The sequence below is a fragment of the Eucalyptus grandis genome, chromosome 4 (genome assembly GCF_016545825.1).
Source record: "Eucalyptus grandis isolate ANBG69807.140 chromosome 4, ASM1654582v1, whole genome shotgun sequence".
Taxonomy (NCBI): Eukaryota; Viridiplantae; Streptophyta; class Magnoliopsida; order Myrtales; family Myrtaceae; genus Eucalyptus; species Eucalyptus grandis.
In genome coordinates, this window is record NC_052615.1 from 13,935,601 (window position 1) to 13,947,806 (window position 12,206).

General features: G+C 37.5%; 1 protein-coding gene across 1 annotated transcript; it reads left to right on the forward strand.

Moving 5' to 3' along the window:
• Positions 1 to 8,263: 8,263 nt before the first annotated feature.
• LOC104441106 (hypothetical protein) lies at positions 8,264 to 10,382 on the forward strand. The gene is made up of 2 exons (XM_010054114.3): positions 8,264 to 8,603; positions 9,099 to 10,382. The coding sequence occupies exons 1-2, from the start codon at positions 8,357 to 8,359 to the stop codon at positions 10,091 to 10,093; spliced, it is 1,242 nt and encodes a 413-aa protein (XP_010052416.2). The 5' UTR covers positions 8,264 to 8,356; the 3' UTR covers positions 10,094 to 10,382.
• Positions 10,383 to 12,206: the final 1,824 nt, after the last annotated feature.

The window sequence follows — 12,206 nt, forward strand, 5'->3', positions numbered from 1 at the left end:
CATTTTGGTTTTTTCTCTTATTTTAAAATTTTCTTCATCCACATATTTTCAAGGCATCTTGAAATGCAAACAACTTTTGTTAAATTGTGTTAGAAGAAAAGTTGACAGAAGAAATAACTAACCTCTTCGATTCATAACAAACGAATTACCTAGGAATGTATGTTGAATTACAAGTGAACAATGGATGATACGACTTCACAATGGTCCAAATACAATCACGTGAAAAGTATTCATGTTGCACAGTGTTAATGTTGATTATCTTCTCAAAGCAGTAATGGAAGCCTTTTGTCCTAAAAGATAACTGTTTTAAGAACCTTTTTTTTTTTTTTTTGCAATTAATTTTAGCGGTTATCTCTAGAAGGTTATATATGTGGGAAGTTATGTAACTTCCCCTTTAATACATAACCCTTCACAACATAACCTCTCGCTTCTTTTCAAAAGATGTCATTTTATCACATTACATCAAGATGAACCGGTGCATCTTAATTGCACCCTATCATGGATGAACTAACAAAGTATAACAAATTGCATCTTATGCCCATTGCTTATGATCTGATCGACAATCAAAATTTGTGAACCAATAACAATGTGATTTGTGTTGACTAATTAAAGCATTTAAACCTGGCTCTGATACCACCCTCCTCAAAACCAAAGGTAATCACTTACTCTTTGTTTCGAATAGTACTTTAAAATATGTAATTAAATCCTAAAACTTGTCATGAAAGTATAGTTGAACGCTAAAATTTTCAAAACGTGAAATCAATACAAGGACTTGATTTTGACAGTTTTAGTACTTATTATACTTTTTGTAAGTTTTAGGATTCAATTATATTTTCGTGACAAGTTTTATGTCTTAATTAAATTTTTTGAAAGTTTCAAGATTAATTTTCGCTTTTTGCAACTAATTTTAGGACTTCTAATATATTTATCCCTAAAACCTACCTTCAAAGTATTTTGTGTCAAAAGAAGTTACATCATCATCCCATCACTTTAGATGGACTTTCCATAAGATATTTCTTATTAATGGGATTCAGATAATAACATACGAGCTATGTTGTTGCTCAACAAATATGATGAAATATCTTCTATCTAATAAAAAAAAATTGGGTTCATAATGAAGATCCTCTCGTTTATTTTCCAAAAAGATGAGGTCACGCCAATGGAGTTGCAGCTTGTTTTAGAAAGTGATTTAACTTTGGTAATTGATATACAAATATCATAGAAATTTGAAGAAATTTGAATTGGGTGGTGACTAGTTGTATTCAGGACAATAGGAAATGGCTAGTCAACGGCACTGGAGCACAGAGGAAACGCCAAATACCCGAAACAAATTCGAGCCGTGTCTCGTGCCCTAAAAGCGCGGGGAGAGAGAGAGAGAGAGAGAGAGAGAGAGAGATTATCTTGAAGGTTCTTTTGTGATGAGAGAGAGAGAGAGAGAGAGAGAGAGAGAGAGATCTTGAAGGTTCTTTTTCTTTTGTGATTCCATTGTTATCCCATTTTGAGTTTTTGGCTGAGACTGGAAACTTTTGGAGGGAGCTGATGCTTACTTTTCTTCCAGTCGGATTGGTTTCGTCGTCTCTATCCAAGAAAAGCAGTGTTCATCTGCTGTTTCAGCGACCACTAAATTGACATGCATTGACATGACCTTTGAGGCCTGTGCACGTGAGAAACGTCCAATGAAATTGTGTAGAACAAGAGATGCATATAACCCGGAAATTTGCATTTCCAGTTGGCATGCTCTCATTGGTCTGACGGTATGATTACACATTGGTACTTAAATTTAGATGCTTTTGTGGACTTTCCGTTGGGAACTTTAAAGCTGGTGGGGCCCAATGTTGGATTTGTTGACAACCAACTTTTGTTGGCTTCACTTTGGTTTCAAGCGAAAAGAACTCAGGTTAATGTGATATTGCTTCTTGAGTAAAGAAAGTGAATTCGTTGAAGAGCCAAAAGTACAATATATTACAGGATTTTGCTACAAATATCTTTGATGTCTTTAGGTCTACATCATCGAGAGAAATGTATTTATTTCAATTTGCTAAATAGGGTTTCATCCTCGAAACCAATCCACGAAGTTCAAATCTGATTATAGGATCATTGAGCAATAGTGGTGGCATAAATTTTAGTCGAAGGCAAAGTTAATGGTCCCTATCCTTAATGTTCTATCCTTAATGTTCTCTTACAGCTATCTAGTACTTTCTAATGTTTGCCCATTTTTGCACTATTTAGGTCTTTTTTGAAAAGGGCTATATTTCCAAACTTCCTCCAACTGCCTTTTGATTGGTGGATTACAACTTGTTGACATTACCCACATGTGAAATAAGCATATTATAAACATGATTCATAGAACCGATCCATCAAAAGGTGAATCGAGAAAGATTTGTTTGGCAAGGATGTAGGGAAAATATGGCCCTTCTAAAAATCATTTATTCTGAAGTGCGCCTTTTAAAAACCATTTCTTTGAAAATTGTGATACTTTTTAAGAGGGAAGCATGATGAACAGAAAATATATAGTTGATGGATTTTAACTAGATCTACCTATGTCATCCAATAGATCATATTTTAATTTTTAAATTATAAACAAGTAATTTAGTTTCTAAACAATTACGAAAGAAAGTTACAATGATTTTAAATATTCAACACTCATGTGCTTAAAAAGATTTTGGATGTCCACCGTCGAAAAATTCAAATATTTAAAGTAAGACAGAAAAGTCAATAATGTAAAAATTAAAGGAAATGCCTATAAAATTTTGGAGTTAAGACCCTTCCAATTCGCCGTTAGAATTGCGTTTTTAATTTACTCCATAATTGATTCTGCACTTAAGCCCAATGAGGGTGAAGATCGAGAATAGACTGTGGCATCGAACTCGTGGATTTCGATTTGTAAACCGAGTTTTGGACCATTTGATTAACCAAAGCAGGGTCAAATACAAAAGTATTGTAATTTGAGATAAAAGCATATGCGATGCTGAGTAACGGGACCCTTCAGGTATAACGTGGGACTCTTAGAAATGTACAGGGAGTACGGCCAGATCGTAGAGGAGATACACCGTTTATCATATTCAATTATCGGGAACTGCGAAGGCTCAGACCGAGGGCCATAAGAGAAGTCAGCTTGTAGATATAAAGGGTAGTTATCTGTCTATTTGTAAGGCCCAATAAGAATTTCAACGACCTCCACAATCAAGTCAGTCTAATCCAAATTAGTAGCTGTAGCGGCACCCACCAAGAAATACCAAGTCATTCGAACATTCACCTCAGTCATTTGATATTGTACCTAATCTTGATTAATTATTATACGTAACATGTACTAAATTGAATCGAAACACTTAAAAATAATAGATACCATCATATCTAACAGCTCAAATTGAGTTCAGTTAATGAACTCACTTCACTGAGTAATTTGCCACATGCCATGGAAAACCAAGATCATTACCAAAATAAGCAATTGATCACATGTTAGGTACGATCATGTTTTAATAAGTTAGGATGATAAAGAAAACTTAAGAGTCCAGCTGGTGTTTCCTTCCTTCTCTTAATGAATCATTAGCCTGTAAATGCTTTGTTTAACAAACCATGAGTTGTAACATGATGCAACGCTTTTGACACAGGTGCTACTACTAATCAATGATCAAATCCAATTTCTTAAAATTAAGAGAAGATTTTTTTCTTAATTTTCCCTCTTTTGTCGGTATTAAGGAAATTAGGCAATACTAGTGAGATGTTCAAGCGTTGAGATTCGTCTGGCCCCATCTTTGATTAAAACATTGCAAACAAGCAACTTGACGAAAAGACATAAGAAATTGTGTAGAGCCACTGCTTCTTACTCACTATTTTGGTGTTCTAGGAATTTTTTAAGCCACATAATTTCCATTTTTTTAATGTTCTTTTGGGAGTTGAGATGACGACGTTCTGGTAGAACTTTGTGCCGCCCATGAATATAGAACATTAAGGTTTTTAAAATAACCCATTCAATTCATATATTAAAACAAAAGATGACATGGTGATGATTTGGCTATATGTAATCAAACCGAAGCAACGAGTTTATGTTCTCAACTCCTTGTCTTTATTGACTCCATCTCTTCCACTCATCTTTACATTTCTCAACTCTCAATCATTCAACTTGATTTTTTTTCTAATTGTGGGTTGTTCTTCTACATTTATTTAAGATTACCCAATAAAAACAAAAAATCTGGATTCCCATGTTTAAATACACATAGTTACCAAAAGCCCCATGCGACAATTCTTGTTGTTGTGGAAATATGCATGTGAATAAGTTAAGGATTTTATTAATGACTGTTTCAGGAGTACTTATTAAACATCTAACTAAAAAAAATTTGGTCATCTCCAAAGCACTACTTTCCACGTGTTATGCATAATGAATACATTGAAAATTCAAATATTATTTTATCGGGTGTGCTTAACGAGGGTATTGGTTAACAAGACTCTAAAATTACCACAGCAACTTTTTCAGTGTTATTTGCCGACAGTGATAAAAATACAATTTCCCACAAAGCAATGTTAAGAATATTGCAACTTGTGTAGTTGGAATCGGGAAATTTTAATATTTCATTATTAAAATACCTATGTAGATATTAATCTCCTAATACCACTTGCGAAAGAAATAATATCCTTTTTGGATGGAGACAACAATAAAAATTCAAATCTTTCCATTGCAAAAGTCAATTGTTTTATGCCCAAAAGTATCAATTTTTGGGAAAATTACTAAAAAAGTCTTAAACATATTATAGTTGTATCAATTCAGTCCATCCGTCCAATTTTAACTAGCTAGCATTGGCGTAGACACTGGCTTGCACCAACCATTTGACCAATGCTGATATTGATAATTTTCAATAATATTTTATTTTTTCGAATTTTTTATTAATTTTTTTTTCTTTTCTTTTTCTTTTCATTTTCTTTTCCTTTTCCTTTCTTTTCTTTTACTTTTTTCCCCCACGATGGCCAAGGCTCCGGTGAGGCTTGCTAGCCACCGGGCGTGGCTTGGGGGTCGCGGGCGAGGTGGCTTCACCTAGATTTGGGTGAGGCCATGGTGAGTTGGGGAAGGTGGGTGAGGGTCGTGACCCTCACTAACCATTGTGGGGTGGGGGGGGCGGGGGGAAGTGAATAGGGGAAAAAAGAAAAGGAAAAGGAAAAGAAATTTAAAAAAAATAAAAAATAGAATATTATTAAAATTATCCACATCAATGTCGATTGGCTAAAATTGACCCGATGAATTGAATTGGTACAATTACAAAGGTTTAAAACTATATTGGCAAAAAAAAAAAAAAGAATTTAGGATCAAAGTGTTACAATTGCAATAGGTTTAGAGTGAAAGAAGCTTGTTAGTGAGCAAAATGATAAATGGCCTTTTTCCTAGTAACTTATTAGTGACTTATATATTTTTGTGAAATTACAAAAAGAAAAATATATATATATATATAGATTGCAAATTAATAGTTTTTGTAATAATTTACCAACTTTTATTTGTATGCTTTGAAAATAATATCTCTTTTATGAAATCAAAGATCTAAATTAAAGTGATTTATCAACAATTTTTGGCTGCCAATTTAAGTTCGGGTTACTTATCAACGTCTAATTACTTTTTTATTTACAAACTTTTCCATTGAATTAATAATATTTATTTGTCTTGGCTGGCATTCTTGTATGATTACTAACTCTTTTCAAAGATTAACAACCTAAATTAGCATGCCTCATTAATTTTTCTTCCGTTAAATCACCACTTATATTGGGTTACAAACTCTAGTTTGAGTTATTTACTGACATTTTTTCGAATTTTTTATTTGCCATCTTTTTTGAGAAATTATAAATCTTAATTAGACCAACCTCCCGAATTTTTTTCTAATTAAGTTATCAATTAGTTTAGGGTTACCAACTTTCATTGGAACTAGTAATCAAGTTTTTTTTCTTTAACTTACCAACTTTTCTTATCTTTTTCCATTTTTATTCACTTTTTTTGATTAAGCACTAAATTTACTAACTCTTATATGAAAAAATTAAATTTAAATTAAGTGTATAGTCTCGATTACTTAATAAAGTAGTGTTGGATTACCAGCTCTCACTTGAGTTAGTTAGTGCTATTTGCTTGAGTTTTCTAATATGCCAATTTTTCTATTTGGTTAGTAAATTGGGAATAAATTTAGTAAGTTACTAAAAAAGGTTGGTAATTTCAAATGATAGTAAGTAAATTATGGTTTTAGTCAAAAATTTAAATTAGAGTCGATTAATAATAATAATAATAATAATATAAATGTTCTTTGTCAGAGATAGGGAAATTGGTTATTTAGAAAAACCCAAATAAGGAAAATACAAGTAGTAACCCAAAAGAAAGTTCGTTAAATTAACAGGGAAACTTACGAATGTTGTTAAGCTACTCAAATCAAAGTTGTTAAATCAAAACTAATTGGTCGGAGAAAGGTTGGTAAGACCAACAAAAAAGGTTGGTAATTGGACATAGCAAATAGTAATTACTAGGAAAAGTAAATAGAAATTGATAAAATGTAAGAGTTATTTTTTTTTTAATATCAAGGATAAGAGAAGGTGGTAATTGAAAAATAAATCAAAAAAAAAAATTACATGAGTTAGTAAACCAAAATTAATTGGTAACTTGATCAAAGAAAAGTCAGTAACAACGTTCACCAGGGTTGGAAGTTTTAAAAAAAGAGTCGGTTGATATGAAAATGTTGCAGGCAAGATAAATAAAATTGACCACTAAAAAATGAATACATATAAGAAAAAAAAAACATAGAAATGTTGGTGAGTAACTCAAATGAGAATCTAATTGGTAATGCAATTGGAAATATTTTTGTAAGTGACACAAATAAAGATTAGAAATTTAATAGGATATTCGGTAAATCTAATAGGTTTGTAAGATAGATAAATAAAAGTTGATATATGATAACAATAGTTAAAGTAATAAGAAAAATCAAATAAATATTGATAGGTAACTTAAAGGGTAGTTGGAGATCAAAACCTAGTTGATAACTTATTTTTTAAAAGAAGTTGATAAGTCATTCAAATAAATATCGAAGTTGCTAAATTTAAGAAGCTGTTAAGAAAAATAGATAACAATTAATAATAACAACTTAGAAAATTTAATTTGTAAACTATAAAAATAACCACTGGAATTCGCCCCAGTGGCCACTCTTCCAACATGGAAGGGGGTGAGGGTTCAAATCCTCACTCTCGGGGAGGGATGAGGTGGGGACGCGTAAGTTTCAAGAAATGTTTTGACTCTTACGCTACGGCGGGCGAAAGTGAGAGTGAGTGTAGAGTAGGGCGATAAAAAAAAAAACTGTAAAAAAAAAAAAAATAGCAATTTAGGTCCACAGACTGATTGCTTCTATGTGCACATCAAAGTATATACCAAAACCAAAGAACATCCAATTATTGTTATGAGAACATAATGATAAGCACCACTGTATATGATGTTAACCTTCCATTAATTTGGTGAAAATTGGCAAAAAAGATTTATTCATAACATATGTTTTTTCTTGAAATGAAATCTTAGATTTTGGTCGGTGTATAGACTATAGAGTCGCTCTCTCGTCACTTTCCCCTGCAATAAAAACACCAAAGGTCGGCCGCTGAAATCGAGTCCTGTGGCCCAGCGACGTTAACAACACGAGCTGTCATCTTCTTTCTTTTCATGTCCTAATTAAATTCCTGCAGGACATCTTAACTCGACAAGAGTAACAATTCATATATTAAACAGACTGTTTGTAGATCTCTATGATGGCACCATATGTTCTAAAACGATCTCGATGTTTACTAATGCATTTTTAGTCATAGAATCATATTGATCACATCAATGATATTAAATTTCATACAATCCCAACGTCTAGGATTTACCGTAGCTCCACTGAATTCCATGGTTCAAAAACACATGTTGGGTGGGTCCATGAACTATTTCTGGTGAAAGAAATCTACCCATTTACGTTCCAATTTATTTTCCAGGAAGAAAGCAAGCCAATCTGACCAAATATTCCATGATTGGAAAAATATATTATATTGAATTTAAATTATTAGATCCGAGGGGATCGATATGAGATCCACCGTTTTTAACGATTTGGATTGTCTTTAGTACGTGTGTATTAGGTCGACGCGATTATTTTAAGTCCGCACAAAATAAAAATCAATGTGCAATGTCCCTCGCCAAGAAAAGAAAAGTAAATTCCTTGCTGTCCTTTTCTACAGCTCTCGAGCATCTTTATTAGAACCTTCCCTTTGTGGTCGCACACTACCACGTTATCTTCATCTCCCTGCTCGACCTGGAATCTATATAACCCCACCTTTTTCTAGCTTTTGTACCACTCTCCCTCCTGTCCAAGAAGAAAAGATGGCCACCCACCACCCGCCGGACCTGGAGGCTGCAACAATCGACTCAGTCGCCTCCTCCCCGCGATCCGAGCACCACCCCCACGACCTCCACCCGCGGGCCCGCTTCATGTGCAGCTTCGGCGGCAAGATCCTCCCCCGCCCGCATGATAATTTGCTCCGTTACGTCGGCGGCGACACCCGGATCGTTGCCATCCAGCGCGCCACCACCTTCAACGCTCTCCTCTCCAAGCTATCCAAGCTCTCAGGCAATAATCAAGATCCTGTCTTTGCAGCCATTCTGATCTTATGTTCATATGCTTAACAAATTCAATAATATATATTATATATATTATTGAATTCTATTATCTGGACTATAAGGTATGCTCAAATTCAACAAATTTATGGGGGAAATTCATGTTAAATTGTCCTCTGGTGATTTATCTAAGCTTTTGCCTAATTTCTCTTAGTGCGCTACTGATTCCTTCTTTTTTTTCTTTTTCTTTTTTTCAATTTATACAATTTGTAATAATCTGGTTGATATGAGAAAGATCTTGGATAGATTGAATTACAGTAATCATAGACGAATTTGGGACTCTTGATGACTATTTAATTTGTTCGTGATAGATAAAATCGCAATCCATGAGAAAAATAAATAATTTTTTGTAGGAGGTAATGATGGGTCTGCTTTGTCTGCTTTGCTGTCTCTTTTGCTGTGCGTCTCATTTTTATTGACGAAATATTCGTTGGAATATTTTGCGAAGGTACGACGAACATTACAGTGAAGTACCAGCTTCCCAATGAAGATCTGGACGCCTTGATTTCGGTGACGACGGACGAGGATGTCGACAACATGATGGAGGAGTACGACCGCGTCGCGCAGACGCAGACTCCCCGGACGGCCCGCCTCCGCCTCTTCCTCTTCAAGGGCGACGACTCCCGAGCCAGCAGCATCAGCTCGCTCCTGGACAGCACGTCGAACCGGGAGCAGTGGTTCCTGGACGCCCTCAACGGCGGTGGCGGCGCGACCCCCGGCCGGAGCCTCGAGCGCCTCCGCTCCGAGGCATCCTCGATCGTCTCGGAAGTCCCGGACTACTTGTTCGGCTTGGAAGCCTCGGAGGAGCCCAAACCGAAGGCCCGGAGCATGTTGCTCGAGACCATCTCGATTTCCGACCCGGGTTCGCCTGCCCCTGTCGCCAATTCATCGTATTGCTCGGTCTCCTCGGCGTGCGTGCCGTCCATGCCGGACCTCCCCCCCGTGAAGACGAAGCCCGAGAGTCCAGTCCCCAAATTCGACCCTAACGAGAGCCAGAGTTTTGCGGAAACGGGCGAAACCATAGTTGTGCAGCCGGGCGGGTATCCAGGCAATCCCGCGGGTCACTACGCCCCGAGCTCTCACTATTCCGGCCCGCCGATGCAGCCCATGCCCGTCTATTACTACGCGAGTCCCGTGCCTCACCGAAACATGTCGGGCCCGCCCATCATGGCCCGAGGACCTTATGTCCAGCAGTACCCCGCTTCGGCCGGGCAAATACCCGTCGGCTACCATCAGCCTGGGCCAAGTCCGGGTCAGGTGTATGGCGGAGTGGTGAGGTCCGTGGTTGCCGATGGCGTGAGCCACCAGGTGTACTACGGGGTAAGCAACGGAGGCATGGTTCCGACGTATCCGCCGGGCATGGTTGTTCCGGCTCCGGGCGGAGAGGATATTCAAGTAGTTGCGGCGGAGGCACAGCCGGGTCGGTTCTCCCAGCAATCATGACACGGAATTATTGGGTATTATAAAAGTTGTTTTTACTTTGGGGGGCGCTTTTCCTTTTATCTGATCATTGGGTTTTGTGTGGTTGTCATTCGCTATTCATGAAGATGCGACTTATGGAACGCTCCGTAATCGGCCGTTGGAGGAAGGGGAGGTGGGGGGAAGACGGAAAAAGAGAGAAATTGTCCATAGTGGAAAGAAACACTGTGTATACCGTAAAACTGTGTTTCCAATTAATGATAAAAAGTTGTATAAAATATATATTTACATATATGTCATGTGATTTACCACATGTCACGTTAAATTCCCCAACAAGTGAAAAAGTGTATAATTTCTGAGAAAACTTTTTAACGAAACAAATTTTGGCAAAGTCAACGATATATAGAGCAATTGGCAAAAATGAGTCGTCCTTCCCTTATGCTATGCTGACGAAACCTAAATATTGTCTAGTTCTAATGCAAAATCACATACGATTTTGGCTTCTAATCAATCTGGGCGAGTTGGGTGATCTTGAAGAACTGTCCAACCACCATCGCCATCACAATCACACCCTTGTCACCCTGCCATCGACATCGAACTCGACAGTAGCCGCCGAACGCTTCTCCGATCATAAAATTAGGTTCGAGTTTGGAGGAGGCTTATGGTGGTGCCTCTTGCAGGGTGATGTCCTAATTTAAGCATATTCTGATCCTTAATGTCGCAAAACCCAGGCCCAGGCGTCGCGGCCGGCGGAACGAGTCACCACCAGTAACAAGGGAGGAAAATAGTCCGTTGAGTTCAAGAATTGGCCTTACTGTAGATCCCACCTATCAGCTAAAAACATCAAAAGAGAAGCATCACTCAACTTTAAATCAGAGCACTAATTTCGACCAGAATGCCGGAAAAAAATAAAAAAGAATATATAGAAACATCAAGCCTAGTGAATATATTTTCACTGGAGCTGCGAAAACTCCATTATATTTTGTTTCATTCTTCTCGCCTCAGCAACAAGCTGGACAGTCAAAAGTGAGGAATTTTTATTGCGACAAAGAAAATCCCATCACACGAACTATAGATTCAACCTCAGTGAAGACGAACTGATTGAGCTGAAAATTGTTCTGTTGCTCGAGAGGTTAATTCAAAAAATGAAAAGAGAGAACTGAAATCACGCATTTCCTCTTAATTCCATGAATCACCTAAATGCTATCGCTCAACTGGCGACGATAGAAGAAATGCGACCGGCAGGGATCTGAGCTTGGGACCTGGTATTGCGACCGGCGAGGCCTCTTGAAAGAATCGTAGCAGGGTATGGGGCTCCATGAAGATCGATGTTGTTATTCTTGCAATAACTCCGAAAAACTTTACAGAGGGCCATGAACAAATGAACTCCTCCATAGTACACTTCACTTTGCAGCCGATTCGCTTGTGTTCGCACCCATTTCGAATCAATCCTCTCATACAGCAAGAACACACAAATAACTCGCAATATTTCTCAAAATGCAGTTGTGGAGACTGGACACACAATGTTGCTTTCACATTAATTATCAACTCATCAGAGCACAACTTCCAAAAGGAAAGCACGGGCAAGAGAATCAAAGCAAAATCAAGATTGTGAAAAAGTAAAATGCAGGTAGATTCATGATGCGATCACAATAAAATAAGAGTTTACAAAACTTATTAGCGCCAATAGACGCCTTCCAGAAAAACCAAACCAAAACTCAGTTTGCGCACATATTAAGACGAACCTAACCTGATGATCAAGAGAATTAAAGTGAACAAAATTGTGGACGAGGTGAGGCATGATGACGAGCTTGTCAAAGGGACGCAATTGGACGGAGGCCTAGAAGTTGAGATTGAGAGAGGTAGTGCAACCATAGTAGACGTCACTAGGGTTCTCCAAGAGACTAACGCGAGTAGATCTTATGCTCGATTGCTGAGTTGGAAACAGTTAGGGATTTGACGCGTCCATTGCACGACGCTTGATCCTGGTGCGTGCGTGCCTACGCGTGAGAGAGAGAGAGAGAGGGGAGGAGTCAGCTGATGAACTGTAGCTACCAATGCGGCTATAGCAACGATGGCAGAGGCAGAGAGGGCTTGGAACTCAACAATTATGACCGACGGGGCTCTTGGCGGAAGA